Source organism: Indicator indicator, chromosome 17 (genome assembly GCF_027791375.1).
Source record: "Indicator indicator isolate 239-I01 chromosome 17, UM_Iind_1.1, whole genome shotgun sequence".
NCBI classification, from domain to species: domain Eukaryota; kingdom Metazoa; phylum Chordata; class Aves; order Piciformes; family Indicatoridae; genus Indicator; species Indicator indicator.
This window is the reverse complement of record NC_072026.1, coordinates 6,680,173-6,702,803: the sequence shown is the minus strand read 5'-3', so window position 1 is coordinate 6,702,803 and position 22,631 is coordinate 6,680,173. Positions and strand designations below refer to the sequence as shown.

The following is a 22,631-nucleotide window of genomic DNA, read 5'->3' as shown; positions in this document are numbered from 1 at the left end:
TCCCCATCAAGACCACAAATGTTCTCTGGTGCTGCCATGCTTTAGTGGATAGAAAACTGTATCAGGGGACCTGAAGACCTAAACTCTAAGCTTATGCTTTCCTTGCATATATCATTCTCAGGTGCTCCCTCTTGCTCTGCTTGCATACCTCCTGGGGCATTCACATGCTCCTGTGGTATGAATCACCACTGCTGTTTCATAACATGAAGCCAGGTGGAAACTTTATCCAACAAAAATGGAAAACTGAGCACTCCTGTACTCCTATTCCAAGGTGGCTACCACTGCATAAATTATACTTTGCTTTGTTTTGCACACATATGTGTGATGCAGTGGAAGGGAGATCAGGAAATTTTGGACCAGAAACAGAAAATACCATTAAAACACAAATATTCAATAATGATTAGTTATTTGCCTTTTCACTTCTCCAAAATCTTGATTCTTGGCTTGAAACCTGCTACCTGATTAATAAACATTGAATGGCAGATTCCTTTGATTTATCTTCTGATAACAGGTTCCAATAGTCATATTTATGCAAGCTCCTCTTCATGACAGAAACTTACTTCTTGTTTTTAAATGCAAACACAGCCCTGGATGTATTCCCATGAATCAAAGAACATGTTGTTTTTTTGAAGAAGGACTTAGAACTAGGCTCATGATTAATTCACCAAATTAAATTAAACCAGTTGGCAACTCTGACTTAAAGTTGGCTCGTTTTCACTCAGCTGACTTCAAAATGGCAGAAGAGATTTTGCTCAGACTCTAGGGGAAGGGAAAGAAAAAAAAAGAAAAAAAAGAAAAAGAACTTGCCTTTGGGAAAAGGAGTAGAGGCTGGAAATAGAAACATCTGTCCTCCTTGGTCATCCAATGTGAAGCAGAAGCAGCATCTTGCTAGTGGCTCTGCCTGCAGGTGCCTGGCAGAGGAGAGATGTCTTGGTCGGACCACAACGACATCCAGGTGCAGAGCCAAGCAGCAGTTCTTGCTCCAGCAGGAAGATACTCATCAGAGTGCTGACTTCCTGCCCCTCTCCACCTGCAGCACTCACCTTTAAACTCAGTGTTTTTAAAAAATGGGCAGCAGCTCCAGTTGTGATCTTCACAGCTCCCTAAGGAGGATGCATCTCTGCATAGCGACTGAGAGATGAATCAAGTTGAAATTGTGCTCATCATTCACCAATAAACCCACAGAGTGAAAGAATATACAGTGTGAGGATGTGGGTGGGTGAAGATGGATCTAGCCTCACCATTGGGATTGGGTAGATGGTAGATGAGGCATCTCAAAAGAGTACCACTGAGCTCTGTATCTTGCCACTAAAATAATGGTTTGGGCCCTCTCAAAAGAGTACCACTGAGCTCTCTATCTTGCCACTAAAATGATGGCTTTTTCTACATAGGGAGAGTTGGTTTTTTGGTTGTGGGTTTTGGTTTTTTTTTTCCTGAAGGCTTGTACAGCAGAGATTTTAGACATGGAATATGAATAACACAGCCTCCTATCTGCCTTATCTGTTGCTTCTTATTTCAATGACTTATACTTTCTAATTAGTCTTGCATGTTTACCTGACAAGATCTTCTAAGAGTGGTTTGAGTGCCAGCTATGAACTGTTTGGTTGTTACACAAGTACAGGGAAAAGGGACAGTAAAATCCTTTCTTCCATACAGTGACTGCATGCTGAAGTCAGACCCTTCCTTGGCAGAGTAGCTCTTCTAAATCCTGCTTTAGGACCCGACCTGTAAATTCACAATACAGACCACAGAGGCAAATTTTCAGTCCTAAAACTGAGACAATGATACAAAATCCCTGTCTGTAAAAGTTTATATAGATCACACTTTTTAACCAGGAGCTCCTCTGGAGGCTATTTGTGCAGCCACATGCCTTGCTATCATAATTTGTGCCTGCATTGTTGCAAAGCCAGACTCCTGCACTGTGCTTAGTATGATGTCAAAACTTCAGTGGCTCCTGTAAGCAAAACTGGTAGAGACTCTGCCATGATGCTTGTCAGCAGTATCTGTTGCTGGGTTGCCTGACCCCAAGCACCCCAGCATCCTGGGGGTTTATAGGAAGCAGGTTTTACAACTTGGGGTTTTTTGGCCAAGTAGCCAAAGGCCCCAAACCTACCTGTTTTGAAGGTAGTAGGTCCTCAGTTTCATGCAAAAGGACTATTCAAGCTCTTACCAGATGTATTCTAGGATGCTGAGTTACTCTTGCCTTGCATTGGCAGCAGCCTGTCCAAACAGCCCTTGCAGTTATGCTAAAGCTCTGCCTTCCTCCATAGACCTCTCAGTGTAAGGAATGGAGTGCAGAGCTGGCTGTTGGAAGGGAATATGGGCTCTCTCCAGGCTCTTCGTGACTGAACAGCTCTGTTTGGGGGGGAAAAAAGTCCATGAGAGGGATTGAAGGTTGAATCCTCTGGCTGATACTGCATTTCCCATGGGTTGGTTGAGAACACAGGGAACAGTTAATATTTAAACTGTTGACACAGTGCCCGATTTTGACAGCTGCTTCAGAGTCACCCTCCTTTGGAGGAGAATATTGTCTGGGGGAAAGCCACATGAGCAGCAAGCACAAAATGTCTGGGCTCCCTCAAACCACAGGTTTGAGTTGCAGCTCAGTCAGCTCAGCTCCCTTCTACTCTCCAGGCAGAGGGTGACTTACAAGGGCTTCTCAGCACAGGGTGTATTAGACAAGATTTCACAAGACAGCTGGCTGGAGAATGTTTGCTTTTGCCGTGGGGTTTTGTTTGATTGTTTGTTTTTTCTTCAAAAATCTCCATTCTTCCCCCTCTCTCCTCCCCCTCCCTCCCCCCCCCCCAAAAAAAAAAAAAAAAGAAAAAGGAGGGAAATCATGGTGATACAAATGAAATGCTTTTCAGCTGCTTTGAAATAAAATCCTTTATTTCATTTAAGTTTTAGTATCCATTTTGCTCTCAAGGTTTTCTTTTTCTGGATTTCCCTCCATCTGCCTCTGCCTGCCTGAAGTTAGTCAATGAAAACTCTGTTCACACAGGTCATATATAATTCATTCTTAGACACAGAATGCTCCAAAAATATATCAACGAAAGAAAAGGGAAAGCCTTTTGATGCAGAAGATTTCACATGCAGTAAAGACATTAGTTTAAAATTTCCAAATTAACTTTTTTTTTTTTTTTAATTTCTGTTCTTTCTCAAATTTCAGAGGCTATATATTCACTTTAATGCATGATAGTTGGGAGAGCAATGTGCTAAACTCTACCTTGTTGCTACCTTCCAGCCTTTTGGAGGTTGAGCTGTAGTGGTATCCCAGTTAGGAGGGAGTGTATTGAGATTCTTTTACACTGTTATACAAACTGATTTTGAGGAGTTCTTCTTTCCAATGGCAAGAAAATCTCCAGAATGAACCAGTAAGAACATGCTCTCATGGTTTTGCAAACTTTGGGCATTGCCATTAACTGCTGAAGCCATTGAACTGTCAGAGAACCTTGGATGCTTTAATCACTTAGGGGCTTTTGGAAATGTGGAGCTCTATCTTTATTTGAATATTCAATAAGTTTACTAGCACCATTAATGATAGCAATTATTAACAACAGGAAAATAAAGAGAACTCTTTCAGTATCCCTGTAGAGAGGTGGGCAGGTATAGAACTTACCAACATGTTTGTTGCTGCAAACAGTGTAGACCTACCTGGGCTTCCAGGATGTGTGAGTATATACTGGTGCCACTTACTAAGGGTATAGATTAACACAGCAAAGCTGCTGAAATGCCAGTCTAGGCAAAATATTCTTCTTAAAAGGACAGAGGGCAGTTTTCTTGGGCAGATGTGACCTGAAGATCGTCTGTGGATGTGAAGCAGTTTGTTAGCACCTTATCCCGAGTTACAACTAGAAGAAATCATTAAAGCTTTTTCTCTGATTGCAGCATGAGATCTTGCCATGGAGACTCAGGGGACAATAGATTAAACAGAAGAGAACAGGAAGGGTAGGTGAGATTAACAGGGCTAAAATGTCCTTTCAAATTAAATGAGATGGCAAAATGAGTTTTTCCAGCAGCTAAACATAAACACAGTTATCTCTAATAAAATGAATGCAGGAGGAGAGCATCACAGAAGCTCTCCAGAACGGCAGGTTAGGAGGAACTGTAACTCACCATCACAGCTTGAAAATATTTCCACTGTGCTGCTCACCTATGGTCTGTTATTGCATCCTTTAAGCATAAACACAGCAGACACCATCCACTTGCTATTTCTCTTTTAAAGCTACAAAAGAATTGGCTTTTACTGTTTTCATTAGAGGAAAAAGCCTCTTTAGCTTTCACCACTTTGGTGAGGCTGAGGCCCTCAAGAGTTTGGACTCTAAGACAGAGGACTGGTTGTCTAGCTCACATGCTAGGTTTTGAAAAGCAGATATGGGATCAATGGGAAGGAGGTCCAAGAGAAGAGGGCAGCAGTGCCCTCAGGGTCTCCCTGCTGCTGCAGCTATGCCAGGAAGGGGCAGCTGCTGAGCTCAGCAGGATTTAGGGGCTTTTAAAAACAAGAGCTGTCCTAATGGCTGGTGAGGATAATTAGAAGTTGAGTTGTCATATTGAAGGAAGCAAAGTAATGGGTTTATATTATCTATAGACTTGAGTGGAGGCAAGAAAGAAACCTTCCTCCCATTACCTTCCAAGTGCCATACAGTCAGTTTGCTGAACAGGTGGTGACTTCAGGCAGTGTTCAAGAGGGAAACAAGGACTGGATCTCAAATGTTAAATGCTGAATGCAGGTCTAGCATGATCTTTCTTTTCTGACTTCTCATTCTAGCCCCCACACTGATCCCATTGACAGTAGGTCCCAGCTGGTAAGAAATACAGATAGCTGAATATCCAGCTGAAGCATATCAGGCAGCGTAAATTTTCCTATTTTCCTGCCTGAGTGTGGAAAACACAACTGTTCTCTGCTTCAGAGATGCAGGGGTGGTCCTATCAGTGGCAAGCCAGCTCCCAGCATCCCACTAGCAGCTCTGGACTGCTAATTTTCCCTGATTTTTTAAACCTTAGATGTATGCTTACAGTTTAAAGCCACAGAAGTGTGGAGTTGATCAAGCTGTGAAGAACACAGCCTGGACAGAGCATAGACACATGCAGATATGGTGAGGGACTTTGGGGTGGTAACATCAGGTAGTGATAGGACTGGGGAGAATGGAATAAAGCTGGAAGTGGGGAGATTCAGGCTGGACATGAGGAAGAAGTTCTTCACCATGAGAGTGGTGAGAGCCTGGAATGGGTTGTCCAGGGAGGTGGTTGAGGCCCCATCCCTGGAGGTGTTTAAGGCCAGGCTGGATGAGGCTCTGGCCAGTCTGATCTAGTGTGAGGTGTCCTGCCCCCTGGCAGGGGGGTTGGAAGTGGCTGATCCTTGTGGTCCCTTCCAACCCTGACTGATTCTATGATTCTAACATACCTTTGCACCACAGAGAAGTGAAGATTCAAAGCCAGGTCCCTCCTTTTCCATGTGGTCTTTTTCCCTGACCATGAATCCTGCTTCCCTAACAGCATCCCCTCAGTGAGTGATGCTGAGGTGCTGTAGCAGCCTGGCAGCTCAACGGCTTTGCCCGCTCTGCAGTGGCTGTCCAGGCAGCCTTACTTGCACATCCAAAAAAACTAGATTACTTCAAAAGGCCAAGCCTTTTAAACTTTTAAAAAGGAATTTGGGAGCTGAAGACTCAGCCTATTAGTGTGAAATACCTCCATGTCTCACTCTAAGTGCATCCATCATTTCTGAAAATGGTCTTGTCTGATCTACTTTTCGTTAGCATGGCAAAGTGCTTTAAAAAGTCCTTGAGTACTTTATTTGCTTGTGGGAGTAGGACTCCAGAGCTTTTGGAAATGTAGTCTCTGATCTTTGTTCCTCAAATTCAGGGTAAGTTACCTTACGGTGGAAAAACAATGCTGAGGATTTATTCTGATTTTCCCCTCTGCTCTAAACAGTGTCATAGAGCTTGGGTGTGTTCCAGACTTGGGGTGATAGGACATGGGGCAATGGCTTCAAACTAGAGAAGAGCAGATTCAGATTGGATGGTAGGAACAGGTTCTTTACTACAAGGGTGGTGGAACACTGGAACAGGTTGCCCAGGGAGGTGGTTGGGTCCCCATCCCTGGAGGTAATCAAAGTGAGGCTTGAGAGGGCTCTGGGCAGCCTGATCTAGCTGAGGATGCCCCTGCTGACTGCAGAGGGGTTTGGACTAAATGACCTTTGGAGGTCCCTTCCAACCCAACCCATTCTATGATTCTTGGTTCAACCCACCAGCAAGCCTGGATATGCAGAAAGCTTTACTTCAGTCTTAGCAAAGTCCTTTGGACATGCATTTCAAGTGGAATCATTACAGTTATATTTAAAGTTAAGGACAGGTTTGTGTCCTCTGGATGATAATATTGATATGCTTTTCAGAGGCCAGTAATCTAGATCTGGCCAAAATACAGTGCCTTGAAAATGGAAACATGTAAGAACATTCAAACCAGCAAAGAAAAAGGTGATTATTTCTCCTTTAAAGGCTGTATTTTTATAAGTATTACTTTTGTTCTGGGTAGGGAAAAAAAAAAGAAAAAAAAAGAGGAGAAAAAAAAAAAGCCAACCCAAAAGCCCAAGAAAGATTCCTAACCAATTAATAATTAACAGCGTTCAAGTACATTTATGTTCACGTACAGCATATGTTTTAGGAAAAAAAAAAGGAATTTTTTTGGTGTCTTAACAGCTTTTAAAAAAAAAGAAAATAAAAAAGAGAGAGAAAAGAAATGAAATGTACACGTTACATTATTTTGGCACTGGTATGGACCACTTTTAAAAACATTTGTTGTTAGTATTTATAATGGTTCGTACAAAACTGTAAACTATTTTCAAGTTTGTTTGTTTTCACTTTTGTTCGTCATCGCCTTTCAAAAACTGTCAGGGCAGGGACAAAAACACCCCAAAGAAAAAAAATAAAACCAACAGAAAGATCAAGGCAACTCTCCTTGCCCCTTCGCTCCCCCCCCCCACCCCCCCCGCCCTCCTCCCACCCTCTCCCTAAAAGAAGATGCAGGAGACAGTTTTTGAAAGCGCCTGGCAGTGACTGGTGAGCACTGCTCCTCCTGGGAGCCCTCCTGCGGCACAGCCTGGGGCTCCGGCGCCTCTCTGACTGACACAGGATGGCTCTGAGAGCAGAAAGTGCCACCCACCGATCACACCTTCCCACCTCTCCAGTAGACAAAGATGGCTCTTTAGGTCATTTTATTTTATTTCTTTGTTGTTTTTTCTTTTTTTTTCCTTTTTTTTTTCTTTTCCCCTTTTTGTTTTGTTTTTTTTTTTAATACAAAAATTTCTACATCTAAATCACTTTGCTAGAAACATTATTTTTCTTTCTTCCCCCCCCCCCTTTTTTTTTTTACATCAGTTAAAGCAGAATCTGCTTTTGTGAAAAAAGACAAGGATCAAGGTCTTATTTCATGCAGAAAATGCAAATTAAAGATCATAAAAATGGGTGGTTTGTTCTGGTTTCTTTTTTGTTGTTGTTGTTTTGTGTTTCTTTTTTTTCTTTCTTTTTTTTTTTCTTTTTGTAACGCTGTACAGGATGCAATGCAGCCACTCAGAGTATGTTAAGATGGGTCACAGAAAGTCCCTTTGATGGCACACACTGAACATTGCCACTAATCTCCCTGTCCTGTTGTCATTGTTGTCCAGTTAGTTGTTTGTCTGAATTTCAGGCCACATAAGGTGTCCCCAGTTAGAGAAGATGCTGATGCTTCGTTGTCTTCGAGAAGAAGATGGATGTGTGCAGTTGAAGAAGATGATACCCTGGCATAAATGGGCTGGATTTTATGCTGGATTTTCCTGGGAAAGATGCCCTGGCATTAGAGGTCTGATCTCGTTTGCTTCCGTACCTCTTGGCATAACGTTCCTGTAGTGAGCACATCGTGAGAGGGCATTTGTCCTTCAGCAGGCAGTTTCTCTTCTGAGAGGGGATGTGATTCCACACACAGACACTATATTATGACATGCCAGGAAATGGAAAGAAAAAAACACCAGAGACTGAAGGATGGTCCTGCTACCAGGGTCATGTGTACTTGCCAACGGATGGGATATTTCTGGGTAATTCTGGAGGCTTTCCTTTATTCTCAGTTGTTCCATTTTCTTCTCCAGCACCTAGCTATTCATCTTTTCAGATGTTAGAAACTCTTCTCTGTGACAACTGTTGAGCCTTTCTAGGGGGTTGCTCACTAAGAATCTTCCCTTTTGGCCTGCCAAGCACATTGAGCCCAACCCAGTGAAACTGTCAGAACTAGGCACGATTTTAAGATGCACAGTCATCAGTTCAGCTCCTGTGCTAAACCTGAGCAAGGGATGGGGCTTTCCAAGCATGGGGCATTATATGGGTTTGATCCCACCATGACCCTCTGCTCTTGCCTATTTCAGTGCAATTGAAATAGGAGAGGGGAAGGTTGATGAGAGAGGGTGAGGTCAGTCTCATCTCCCTTTGTAACCTCTCCCTTTGTCACCATCTAGCTTTGGCAGGGGCTGAAACTCAGGGATTTTTGGACCCATCTCTGCTTGTAAGGGACTCTGAGATAAATCTTCCTTATCTCTACTGCCGAATTCATGGGGCACAATGCTGGTGACATCTCTAACAACAGCCTGGAAGCTGCACTAGCAAAAGATATATTCTTGTTCAAAGATTATCTTAATAGTTCTCCAGATGTCCCTGAGGCAGGTAGCACAGCAGTCTCCAGAACTTCAGGTTCTGTGAGCCACTGTTTCTGGAGAAACAAGGTTAAGCATCACCAGCTGTTCCAGCACCAGGTCTTTCCTGGGGTGCTCCTCGTGTTTGCCCTCCCATTTGACATGAAATTGCACAATAGCCACCAGTGTAGTGAAGAATTATCTGTACACCTCCTTCCTGCCCACCTGCTCTCATTGGGAATGGCCATGCCCTCAGAAAGGTTTGGTCCTACAGCAGTACAGGCTCCACAGCCCTCGGCACTGTCAGGGGATGGTGATGAGAAGGAAGTGACCAATGAAATGCACCATCCCCTACAGGTAAAAACAGAGGGACCTTGCTCAACACCTAATGGTCCATTCCAGCACAGGGCTAAGCATCTGTCAGTCCTTGTCTCTGCAGAGAAGAGTTGAGATCAGCAACAGAGGGAAATTTCTCTGCTGACCTGAGACAGGATGTTCCTGATGCTGAGAAACAGGCCATTGGCCCTCATCATTACAACAATGGCTACTATGTTTTCCTTCCTTGATGGCTTAGCTTTCCCAGAGTGTTGGTCACTAAGTCCTCTTCACTGGGCTCAGCAGTGCCAGGGTTATCTGGGCAGCACAGGTCACAGAACAGCGTACCCAGTAAAGCACACTGCAGTCAATGTCCAGAGGGGTGGTAAAGCCAGTGAAAAGGTCTTTGACCTTCCTGTCTGGACAGTCTGCTCACTGGATGCCCAGTTACATCCCCAGACAAGACCTGGACCCAGCATCTGACTGTGGCAATTAGCCCTGGCACTGGCCGGCGTCAATCAGCTGGCATAGCACTGAGAGCTGGGAGGTGTTAGCCTTTACCAACCTATGTTTAAAACAAATCCTGGAGGAGAAATCATCACCCTCTTCAAAAAAATGTTGCTGACCAATGTCCTATCTCATCTTTTCTGGGGGAAACTTCTGCCAGTAAAAATGCCAAGCTCAACCTGTGCAAATGACCCAGTGTGCATCCCTGTATCACAAATGGGATCTCCCCACTTCAGCAGACATGTATTGATTTGGTTTTTCCCAATATGTACATGTGGCACTGACAAGTTCTGGCTGTCTTAGATGGGAGCAGGCAGCTCACAGAATGGAGCTGAGAACAGGACATTTGGGTCCTTTGTCTCTAGTGGGGATGATGGTAGCATAAGATTCTTGAAGCAAGAGGCTGCAATTTTGTTTCAGGAATTTCTAGTATAGAGCACAACAGGGTACAGAATCTTATGCTCTCTCAAGTCCTCCTAGCTTTGTCTCTGCAAAACACCTGTCCTTGCTTTCCCACCAGTCCCACTTGGCCTGCTCCTCAGCAGAAATGGCTGAATCAGGGCTGTGTGCCTGTACAATAGTGATGCACTCTAGCTGGAGTGGTAGCTGCAGTAGAGAGAAGTCTTACTGCTGAAGAATGGCCTTTCCTAAGAGGAATGCCTTTCCTTTGCTCCATCTTCCATATAAAGTTTGTTTCTCTCAGCCTCTCTGCAGTAATACAAACAGCACAACACCCATTGGCCCAGTTGTAGAAAGAAGCCACGATTTGCCCCACAGAGGTAAGGCTGTCCTCTGGTTTTCCATAGCATTAAACATCAGGTAAGACAGACAGGCAGTTTATCAGATTGGTTTTCACCCTTTACACTCCTCACAGTTCAGACAAAGATGGATTGCAACACAGAGGGTTGCCCATGTGTCTCAGACCCATTACCATCATCATCCTTGCCATTCCCCATCACTCATTTCTGCAGACTAGAAGCTGCATGGAAACCAGGTGTTCCTCAGTCCAAATTCAATCAGTGCCCTACACTTGAGTCCACTCCTTTGTACTTCCAACCTTCTGCTAAAGAATTTGTCTCTGCAAGGCCATGGCCACTAAAACAGATAACTAAGCTTAACACATGATCCCTGCTTTGCACTTTTTTCCCCCCCCAAACCCATCCTTCACAAACAGCCAGAAACCTACAGACAGGATTCTATTGAATTGCAAAAGGTCTTCAGATAAATCTTTTCACATGGATGACTTTCATCATACCTCTTCTGCACAGCTGGGCAGCTCCTAGCACTTATCACCCTAGACTAAGTCACAGGGTGAAAAGCAGCAGTAGCAACAAAAGCTTCTCAAAGGAAGTTCAGGCTCATACTGCCTTTACTCCATCTGCATTAGTTCATTCCTGCAAGTGCTACCTGATCTCATCTCCATCCCCTCCACTGCATCCCACGATACAGTAAGGCATAGTGCAGGCTGGCTCTCCAGAAGGGACCATGTGCACAGGAGATGAGAGTCTCATACAAAGCCTCCTCCCACTGGCCTCAGGGACAGTGGGATCAAACACTGCAAAGTTACTTACACACCATCACTTCCTCATCTACTGCCCACCTTTTCTGTGCTGTGCTTGGAGGTGGATCAGGGAGCCAGCCCCAAGGTCACCATCCCAGTGGGCTGTGCCTCTGTGTAGGCACAGACACAGGTTTGTCCTCCAAATTCCTGTGGGAAAAGTCTGGGAAATGTGTTAAAAGATCAGCCTGGAGGACACTGTTTCATTACATTTGTCACCTTTCAGCTATTCTTTACTTCTGAATATACAGAACTGCTTTTATTTGGTTTACATCAAGACATCAGAAATCAAACATCTTTTTGTTTTTCTTTTTCTTTTTTCTTTTTCTTCAAAAAACCACCCCTAAAAATAAAACAAAAAATAAAAACAAAAATTGAAAAAAAAAAAGCAAAAATAAAACCAAAACCAAAACTCAAGCCCCAATGCTATATACATCTTCTCCCCAGTCTCCACTCTCCTCCCTCCCTCCCACCCTCCCTCCCTCTTTTCCACCCACCCTCCCTCCCAGCATCTGCATTAGGTTCTGCTTCCAACACATAGGTTTCACCTCTCTCACCCAGTCCATACCCCCAACTCAATCTCCCCCCCAACTCAGTTTCCATGTCTACAGCAAAGACATCCTCCTCCTCTGCTTGGTAAGGCCAGTCTCACCTCCAAGAAAGCATTTGTAACCTGCATGTTGTTTCTTACCCAGCTGGCTCTGAGCTCTACCCTGGTGTCAAGGTAGAGCCATTGCTCCAGCTTGGCACAGTGGTTCTCCCCTGTGCATCTCAGCCCAGCTCCTGCAGCATTGTCTACATGCAAATGATTGTCCCTGCCTAGAGGGACTGAGCTCATACTGATGGCAGAGCACCATGACTCTCCCCTTTGTTTTCCCCATTCCTGACCTCACCATTTCTCAGAGGCCACAATCTGCCCACTGGAGACTGCTGCCATGGCTGGGTTTCTTTGAGTGCTGCCTGCAGCTGCACCCAGCCTGACTCAATGGAGGTCTCCAGTTGTCAGTGCTCTAGTCCCTTCAAACCTGTTGTATTGCACATGTATGTTTCACTACCTCTCTCTTATTTGCTCTGCTTCTGGAATTACACCTCTCCTAACACCCTCTTCCTCATACCATCCATTATGATTTCAGTAACCACCTTCCCTAAAGCCACTGTCCTTTGGTCTGCAGTTCCAGAGGTTTCTCTTCTGCCTGGTAACAGCTCAGAGATTTAAAACCTCTTCCTCCTCTCCACAAAAAAAAAAAAAAAAAAAAAAAAAAAGAAAGAAAACAAAACCAACAACCTTCCCCACCCCTTATCTCCTCCTGTCAGAGCCTCTGGAGCATATCTGGCCAAACAGACTGACCAGATCAGTTCCCTGCATGGCTCTGTTTCTGGGGAGTGGATGTGCTGTCCATTGGACAGAGGAAGTGCCAAGCCTTGGCAGGTTCCCTACTTATTTGCAAGACATAAGCTGCTGGCATGGTGTCAGATGTGCATGCAAGAAAGCTGGATGCCAGTTAGGACCTACAGTCCTGCTTGTTTCATGCACTGTGAAGTCATCCTATATACACTATGGGCTGGTTTATGCTTGAAGACATGAATATAAAGGTCTACATTGTTCTTTTACCTTAGTAATCAAAGCTTTACTTTCACCCATGGAATAGCAGGGGTTTGCTACCAGGGCTCTTAGTTTCCTCTTTTGCTTTTTCTCTCATTCTCTTTTCAGTTCTTAAGGTGAAAGGAGGTTAGGAGGGGGACAGGTAGGATTACAGTCCCAAGGTCCTGGTTCCTAAAGGTCCCTGAGTGACAGCACTGTACAGTATCAGAAAATGAAGTGATAGAGTTGCGTTGGCCATGTATGTCCTGAGAGAGATTTCATTTCTATTTCTTCTCTTCCTTCTCCTCCTCCATATGCCTACCTTAGGCTGTTATGCATGGGAAAGGTGCAAAATGTTCTTCCCTAGCCCAGCTCCCTCATTACAGTCTCTGCTAACAAACACAGCCCAGCAAGCTGCAGTCCTGCCCCAAGCTACAAACAAACCAAGCCTCATTCAGAACTACCTCCTGACACCACTGCAGTGGAAGTCAAAAGAAGAAGGTTCGCTTTTGAACAGCACTCACACTCTTTCCTCTCACTTTCTCAACTGCCCTCCTTTATGAAGAAAAGGTAGACAGCAGCAGACACAATCTGCAGCATGGAAATCCCCTCCTCCTTTCCAGTAACACACTTTGTACTCAGTGCATGAGGTTCATGCCTTTCTTTTTCTCATGCTTGTGATGGCTTGAAGCCTCTGAGCCTCGAGTATGATTAAAATGCCTTTTTTTCCCTTCACTGTCTCCTTTCTGGATCACTGGACCTCAAAACAAGACATGGGTTTGTTGCCTTTCTTAGGGGTGGACACAGCCAGCTATGGAGAGGGAAAATGGAGGTGCCACCTCGGTTATGAAGGAGGACATGTCTAAAGTTCTTCAGCATTCTTCCCTCCTCACGTATGGAAAAATATTTTCCATTACTCATTTGGCTCACAGGACACTCAGTTGTTCTCCAGCATTCTGCCCCATCACCAGAAATTGTAAGGCAGTTCCTGAACTGTGAAAAGTCCTGACCACACACTCTTTGGCAAAGATTCTTATGTAGGACCAGATAGTCCAGATGTCTGGATACACCAAGACTGACTCTATGAAGTAAAACAGAACTGGTAATACCAGGTCAGAAACATTCAGAAACTAAGATGACCTCTGATAATAAGAAAGAGAACTCAGCCAACAAAGAACTGAGGCAATAGCAAAGGACTCTGGCTCCCAGTCCCAGTAGGTGAGTTGAGCCACTGCTCAGCACTCTTTTTCCCAGGAAAGCTTTTGGATTGTCACTATGAAATTCTGGGCTCAGTCCCTGACTGAAGCCTCAGATATTAAGCACAACCTCCCTATACCTGATCTTCAGCTTCTGGAGGCCCTGGGCTGTACCTGCAGGCTGCTGGATGGGGTCAGCCAGGACCCCACTCTGTGTGGGTGCACCTGAGCAACAAGGAGCTTAGGTGGGTTTTGCATCATCTGTGTCCTGCTGCCCTCTGTTCTTTGGGACCAGCTGAGAGAGCTCAAGTGCCTAACTTCTACCACACATTTGTCAGGTTTTTACTATAACTATCAAATTCCTGGAGTTCCTGAGTCATCTCCCTCAGCTTCATAACTTTTTACCACATGGCCATTTGTTTTCCATCCAATCTTAATAGTCTATTTACAACTGCCTCTTTTCCCCCTTTCTATCATTCTAACTACCCTTCACATTGCAATCACATAGATAAAGCATGTTTAGATAGTCAGCTGGTTAGACTCCTCTCAACAACTGAACCTGCTGATAGGCAGCCTCCCTCTGGGAGCTGCAGTCATCTCACATGCATCTATCCACCTACATTATACTGCTGATGTCATAAACTACAACTTTATATCTTCCATTTAAACATTTAAAAGCCACTTCTAAATAGAATCCCACTAGAAAGTGTAACTTTCTCCATTGGCCAAGCTCTAACTTCCTGCATATTGAGTAGGCAAAACTCCCCAATTCAGCCCTAGTCCTGTTGTCTAGCTCCATTCACTCTTCAGGCTCTTGTTCCTATACAGAACCATCTAGACCATAAACTGCAGTAAGTGGGAAAGGCCACTTCAACAGCTTTGCTCTGAGTGTGGAAACCAGCAAGACTTCTGCAGGGCAGCTGGGAGTCTAAGTCTGACTTAAACATTGTGCTAAAACCTTGGTGAGTCCAGGGAGGCCTGAACTGAATGTGTGCATCCATTAACGTGACAGAGGAAGAGAGAGATTGGGGGTGACTGAAAAGGATGGATGCTCTACTTTCATGGTTAGGATTCTGTCAGTAGAAAATGTGTAAGACACATTACTGATATAAAAATAACAATACTTATTACTCTGATAAGCCCTGAATCTGCCTCACCCAAGTCAAGGCAGAACTTTCCATGACTTCAGTGTTACTAGGTCGGGCTTGTGGTGATTCACATCTTTCATAGCAATGTACAGAAAGAAATTAGTGAACGAGAAAATGTGAATTAAATGCATCTGTCAACTGAAAATCAGGAGTTTCCCTAGTCTCAGAGCTCTCCCAAGTGATGGGAGTCAAAGAAAAAGGAAGAGAATGCTAACAGAAAAAATACGGGATGTCTGGGTTCAAGGCAGTGTGTGTGTTTATGTGTCTGGCATGTAAAATCCTCCATCAGCTACAAACAAGGTTTTCATCATTACTCCAGGAATGGCAGAATGGCCCTAGGGTTAAGTTTTGCACTTGTGAATTCATTATTTTCATGGCTTTTATTAATATTATAAAGGAGATTATCAATCATTAGTGATTGCCAAAGTGGCCAATAATTCAGTGATCTTCCTGAAAGTCACTGGCTCCTTTGGAAAAAGTTGACCTTGATGTCCAAGGTCAAATTACTCTTCTGTACATTTGTAATAAGTGCCAGTGGATGGAAGCTGCTACAGCCTTAGGGACTTCCACAAGCACTGACAAGGTCAATAATTTCATTGCAAACTTTACTCTGCCCAATCTCTGAAGAGCATTGTCTTCCAGTGGAATGATGTTCCATGCAACTCTACTGCATCCTTAGTTAGATACTCTTCAAGAAGGGGCACAGGGTGCCCTTCACAGTCTTCATGTATCAACAGACCTAGAGCAAGGGTGACAGTCCACCATTTGCTTCTGAACTTCTTAGGAGAGGGGATAGTTATTATTTCCAGATTTTTTCATCCTGAAGCACCACAAAGTTAAATGACATCCACCCTTTCCTGCATCTTGCCATAAGCTGTGGTCACTCAGTGGGATGGAGTGTGAAGTCCCTTATCTGGCACAAGGAACAGGTGGAAGAGGAGGAAGCGTTGAGTTTTAAGAGTCATACAACTGCTTTACTCCCCAAACTCAGTAAGAAAGATGTGGGGTGGGAATGATTAGGAACAACCCCTCCTTTCAGGACTGAATCAGCTTAGTCTACTAAAGATCAAACAACAGTGAACAGCAGCACTGTCCTATTGCTGATCCCCAAGGCTCTCTCTCTCTCCTCAGCAAGTATATATTTGCACAATCTACCTCCCCAGCTCTGTCTCTCTATAATACAAGCCGGGACCCCGACCTCCAGTCTCGCCAAGTTGCAAGGAGCAAACAAAACACTGCAATTCTCCCCCCAAACACTGCCAGTTAAATGTCATCTGTGTTCTCATTCTACAAAAGACATTACAAAAGCCCCCTCCCCACAAAACATGCTTGCACACACACATTCATGTCTACACACACACACACAGATGTGCCACACACACACATTCACACAAGGAAAAACAGCTTGCAAACTCCTGAAGGTGGAAAAAGGCAACTTGCAAATACGCCTTTGATTTTGTTAAGCTCCCTCCTCCCCCCTCCCATAACCCCACATCACCCTTTCCCTTCCAGATAATTGCCTTGTCCTCCCCCCCCACCCCAGCCCTGGCTTCCCAGCTCTTTGAAAATAAATAGTACTTTTTTGTTGTGATTGTTGTTGATTTAAAAGATTCTCTTAGGCTTGTGAGCAAGAGAGAGGGAGAGAGAATAAAAGAAGAGAAATCTCCTAGCGTGAGAAGGAAACCCCCCCATCCTATGAATCCATGAAAGAATAAACATGATGGGCAAAGAGCAGTGACAGAAGAAAGATTGTAAACAAAGTATAATGAGAAAGATGAAATTCAGTAATGAAATGGAAGGGAGGATAGCACATTAGTGAGCACAGCCAGAGATAACCTATCAACCCCACCAGCTTTTGACTCAATTTCTTTACATTTCCCTCCCCCTCTTTTATTTTTCATCCATTCTTGGGTTGTGGGGGAAGGTTTGTGGGTTGTTTTTTTTCTTTTTTTTTTCTTTTTTTTCCTCTCATTTTTTCTTTTTTTTTTCTTTTTTTGGTTGTTGGTGGTTTTTGTTGTTTTTCCTTTTTTTTTTTTTTTTTTACAATGATTTAAGTCCTTCAGCAGGAAACCAAAATCAACACTTCCCTCCCTGAAACAAACCCCCCCCTCCCTTTTACCCTTCTTTCCCTTACCCCCACACACATACTCCATGGTTCTACATGTGCTGAAAAGAGAACGGTAAGCTTAGAATAGATCTAATGAATCAAAGGAATAAATGATCATGAGAGTAAAGAGTAAAACCCAAACCCAAAAGACCACAACACTCCTGTGTTGTCATTGTCTGAGTGTCTGTCCCTATCTCTCTCGGAGGCTGCAGGCATCAATTTACATAGTACAACCAGTAAACAAGGTTGAAGAATCCAAAGGTGATTGGAAAAATGATTCGTGACCACTTGTCAATGGTGCTGACATCTGTCAGGTCTGGGATTTTGAGCTTCAGCTTGGATGACCGCCGGCGGAGGCGGCAGTTGGCACGGCTGCGGGCTGCAGCGTGGTGGGTCAGTGGGACGTGGCGGTCCAGGGTTGGGTGGTGACCAAATCCATCCCGAGAGGCCAGCTGCTTGCGAAACTGGATTCCTGAGCCTTCAAAGGACATGACAGAGTTTCGAGAGTCGCCAACGCTGCTCATCATGTCCGTGGCCAGGAGCTCGTTGTTCATCTCCAGAGTGCTGAGGAGGATGTTACCGTAAGGGTCAACCTAAAACAGGGAAGACAGAGAGGAAAGGTAGCAGGGATGTCCTGTGCACACAGATTCACACTGTCAGGGAGGATTTTGAACAGGTTTCTGTGTAACAGCACCACTGCTCGGTTCATGTGTGAGCTCTGAACGTGGACCTCTGCGTTTGAAAATGTTGTTCGGTGAAGCTGGAGTTGAAGGACTAGCCACATGTGCTTGCGGTAAAAATCTGAGCTGAGTAGTATGATTCTGCCAACACAGGAGGACCAAAAGCCACAGGGGCACTTTTGGGTACACCTGCTCCATGCAAGAGGATGGTCCTGATGAGGCTGGCTTGAGGATGATGACAAAATGATCAAGGAGAAAAGATTCCCAGTAATTACCAGCTAGGGGAACTGGAGTTCATGTCTCATGACGTGGAGAAAGGCTGCTCCACAGCTCACCCAGGAGCAAATGAACGGTGGAGAGTCTGAATTCTCCTGCCACAATGAAAGAAGGGGACAAACCTGCTCTCTCACCCTCTTCTCCTCATAACGGTGGCGCTCGTTGTTGGCCTTGCTGATCCGTTCACTCTGTTTCTTCTGCTGCCGAGGGCCTCTCCCAAAGAATATGTAGTTGACAAAAGCATACTCCAGGAGGGCCAGGAACACGAAGACAAAGCAGCCCATGAGATACACATCAATAGCCTTGACGTAGGGGATCTTGGGGAGAGTCTCTCGCAGGTGAGTGTTGATGGTAGTCATTGTAAGTACAGTGGTGACCCCTGCAAGGAGAGGGTAGGTGCTCTGTTACCAAGGTGGGATGGTTTCCTGAAATGACACTCTCAGCTTCACCATCTCTCCTTCCAGCTGGACAGCTTCAGGAGGGATGGCAGCAGTGAAAATGGGAAGAAAACTGTGATTATTCTAAGCCCAGCTGACCAGTGAAAATTGCTGCAGAAAACAAACCAGTTGCCAAAGTGGGGAAAAATGCCAAAGCTGAGTATCATCACGATGATTTGGATCAATGCCCTTTGGATCTTAGTTCTTTAAGTCCTCCCCAATCCTCCTTCTTTCCCTCAAAGCGGTAGGAAACATTTAGGTTTGCTCTCAGTTTCACAACCTCTTCTCCTCCCTTTTTATCCACTTTAAGAACTCGTCAGGCTTCCCTGCATACCACTGAATGCCTCAGTTTCCTTATCGTGATTTTATAATCTGCTCTGTCTTTTCAGTGCCATGAACAGGAGAAAGATGTCTTTCTTTGAGTGCCTCATAGGCTTTTGTCTACATCTTTGACTCCACCAACTCCCATCTGCCTCCCACCAGCTTTACCGTTCACTGTTTCACTTATCTGTACACACTCCTCCCATAGTCCTCTTGCTCAGCTTTTTAGGTCTTCTCACATTTCCTACATTTTTAAATTTTTTTTTTTTTGCTTAATTTATACTCTTCCCCCCTTCTATTCAAGTCTCCAAGAGCCTGGTGCACCATGGCTTGTCTTCCACCTTCAGTACTCTTATGGTTTCTTCCCAGCCTCTTCTTGCCTCTGGACTGAGCAGCCTCAGATTGATCTGTTTGACAGTTTTCTGCCAGCTTCCAAAAGATAGCAATGAATCTTCATGCTTCTTTTGAAAGCCAGTAACTTTTCCTGTTCTACCTAGTCCTCTTTTCCCATTAGCTTAGCTTTCCTGCTTTTCTTACCACCTTGCTGATATCCTTTTCTTCTAGTGTCCCTCCTTTTTATTTCTCTGGAAGCTCTCATAGTCTCCATAATCTTATTTTGCTCTTCTGCTTTCAGTCTTACCTCTACAGTGAGGACTCTCAAGCCTCTCTGTGCATCCTAGACCTCTGCTTCTCCTGTTTACCTTGCACCCTCATCGTGTCTTTAGCATCATTTCTGATAAAAGATTTAAGGAACTAATAGTCTTCAGTGCACAGAAAAGTAAATAGAAAGGAGATATATTTATATACATACCATGTATTACATTGTCTATATTTAGACAGTAGTCTAAATATCCAGAAATCTGGGGCAAAGAAAGGGGAATAGAATCTTCTCCACGTCTCCATTATGAACTGGATAAATTGCAATGGAGACTTAGGACAGAGGCAAAGAAAAGCTTTTTGACTGTACAAGCAGGTAAATCTGGAGATAAAGTGCCCAGAGGAGGCTGTAAAGTCTCCTTTTTTGGAGCTTTTTAAGGACAAGTTAGATAGAGAACTGTCAGAAGTAGTTTAGGGAGAGCCGTTCCAGTTCTGATCTACAATGTTTTTCTTCTGTCTTCTACTTTGAATCCAGATGTCAGCAGAAATTCAACAGCTGTTCATCTCATGTCCACCCTTCTGCTTGTACTTTCACTGTGCCAGCAACGTCTGCCATGGTCTCTTTTTCTTCCCTCACTGATTACATTCTTGTCAATGCAACTTACCTTTTTAATTTACTATGTTGTTCCCTTTCTGTCTCCCTGCCCCAGCCTCTCCAAGCAAGTGCAACTAAATAGTTTCTTTTTTATCTTTGTACAAACAATCTCTGCTCAGGGTCTCCTCAAACTCTGTTTTCTCCTAGAGCTACTTTAAGCCTCTAACTTTTTCTGTAGGAACCAGCCTCTACCTATGCTCCATTGACTCTCTGAGCCTTTCCCACTCACAGATTAAATCCTTCTCCTTCCTTGGCTCTCTTATTTCCTCTGAACTCTCTCTCCTGTGGCACAGCCCCACTCTCCTGTGTCAGCCATCCCCCCCTTTCTCCTGCCTCTTCTTCAAAATCTTCATCTGCAATCCACCTCCACTTCCCTTCTGTTGCTTAAAAGACCTCATTTTTAATTCTTACAGAAAAACATTCTTATTTATGTGGGAGGACTTTAACTCCTGTCCCACCTATTGCCTTGGTGGTCTTCAGCCACAGAAAGTGTTTGCATGGGGCCTAAAGTTTGCTGAAAATGTGCAATGCTACTTCCTTTATTCTTCTCATCTTCTAGCCATTCACTCACCATTCTTACCATCCTTTGGCTACCCATCATCAGCATTTATCATCCAACTAACTACTCCCAGCACACCTACCAGCCAAGACATCCCCAAATTTTCCTTCTTAAGAAGGCAGGTACAAAGCAGAGTGAAGTAATTGATAGGCATGTCAGACTCTCACATGCTTGAGAAGCTGTGACCATTTCTGCTTTTGTTATGAAGTTTAAACTTGCATCCACAGAAATTCATGGTTACAACTTTTACTGATTCATATACTACAGATTCAAGCTTGGAAAGTACTGATACTTCTGAACAATGACAACAAAAAAGTAGCTCTCCTAGCTGAAAATTTGAAGCTTGTTCTCAGAAAAAGAATGCCCTTCATTTGGGACAAGAAGCTTGACCAATCTATGTGGTGTGCTTTCCTGCTACCTCATAAAGAAAAAGATGTTTTGTTTCTTACAGCTGTCCGCACTGATCTCCTGCAAAAATACAGCTGCTGCAATGTATAGTGAACAGGTACCTACCCAGTGCCACTCGTGCAGCAGAAGCATCATAATTGATCCAGAAGGAGACCCAGGACAGGATGGTGATGAGAATAGATGGCATGTAGGTCTGCAGGATGAAGTAACCAATGTTCCTTTTAATCCGGAAACTCAAGGATAAGCGCAGATATGAACCTGTCAACGAGAGATTAAAGGCAGATGTAATATGAGGGGAGGGCAAAGCTGAATTTATGGTAAGAGCTTAGGGTTAGGTATTGATATTTTATTTGGAAAATGTTCTCAAGAGGAAGGCATAAGGAGAAATCTCTCCTTTTTTGCTTCATTCGGTTTTGCAAACTCATCAGGTTTTGGGAAGGGGCTGCTCAGTTGGCTCAGAATATTAAGGGGAAAGGAAACTCTGCATAAGTTGCATTATTATACCAGACACCATGGGAGAATGCCTGTTTGGTGTGGAAACTGCTATTATGGTGCATGCCAGTTTGATACAGGTTTACACAAGAGACTTTAACCCTATATCTGGATGCAGAGAGATGATTTTCCAATCTTTCATGTAAGAGCTTTTCCTCCAAACAGCAATGAAGATCTGAATCATATTTTTCCCATGCTGTTCTAAAAATGGGTTATGGTCAGACTGGGCAAATTCATATGCAAATAGAGTAGTTAGGTAATCTGTAGGGCTTTTTCTCCCAAGTTGTTGCAACTTCCTTCTAATCTTTTAGCAAACTTAATGTGGGTAGTGATGACAATAAGTACTTCTACAGTCCTTCCACTGGAGCAGGGTCATCTTCACTTTGCTGTGAAACAAAGACCAAGTCATTCCTCCTTCCCACCTCCAATCTTTAGGCAACACAGCAGCCTGAAATGTGGGTGCAGTTGTGGGTTGGCAGCTAAAGTAACAAAACCCCAGTCTTTAATGATCAAGAAGATAGCCTGGGGAAAAGAAAGTTAGGTCTCTCACCATCATGTATCATCTGCATAGATTGAACACTGTATTTCACCAATCTTCTTTGAAAAAAATAACCCATTTAGACTGCAAACTTCTTTTGGAGAAAAGCTGCCTCTTGTGGTGGGTCTCCAGATTACCATTGCAACGAGACCCTGCTCCCAGTATGCCCCCCCTGAGGCATTACTGTAACAACATCACCATCTGCCACCATCACTGAAAGACTCAGGCTGTGATTTGATGACATTCCAAAACCTGTCCTATTTAACAGGTGTGTGACACTTTGCTTTGGCAGTGAACTCCATGACAGATCAAAGTGAAGACAGCAACCGAGATCCAAACCTCTCTAATTTTCCAACTTTCTGTATATGAATTGTCCAAGTTACTCTCTCCAGATCTTTTTATTACTGTGTACAGATGGGATTGCATAATTTCATAAAGCACTTGCTTTTCAGCTTCTGCTTACTATTGCACATACATTAGCTTCAAGAGCCAGTTGCAAACCACATAAAAATAAGATAAAAGCTGAGAACCTTCTAAAGAGGTTCCATTTTGAGCTCACTTGGTGTTTTGACTAAGAAATTCAAACAACTGCAGCAAAA

At 44.0% G+C, this 22,631-nt stretch overlaps 1 protein-coding gene across 2 annotated transcripts in view; it reads right to left on the bottom strand.

The window, feature by feature from the left end:
- Positions 1-17,284: 17,284 nt before the first annotated feature.
- Positions 17,285-22,631, bottom strand: part of LOC128972454 (gamma-aminobutyric acid receptor subunit beta-4) — a 72,046-nt gene continuing 66,699 nt past the window's right edge. Inside the window, exons 7-9 of one of the 2 annotated variants that reach the window (XM_054388441.1) lie at positions 21,108-21,260; positions 18,148-18,404; positions 17,285-17,662 (exon numbers count right to left, since the gene is read on the bottom strand). In XM_054388441.1, coding sequence (XP_054244416.1) covers positions 17,285-17,662; positions 18,148-18,404; positions 21,108-21,260 — 788 coding nt within the window. The remainder of the gene's footprint in view (positions 17,663-18,147; positions 18,405-21,107; positions 21,261-22,631) is intronic. The other variant, XM_054388442.1, reaches the window with a different exon arrangement.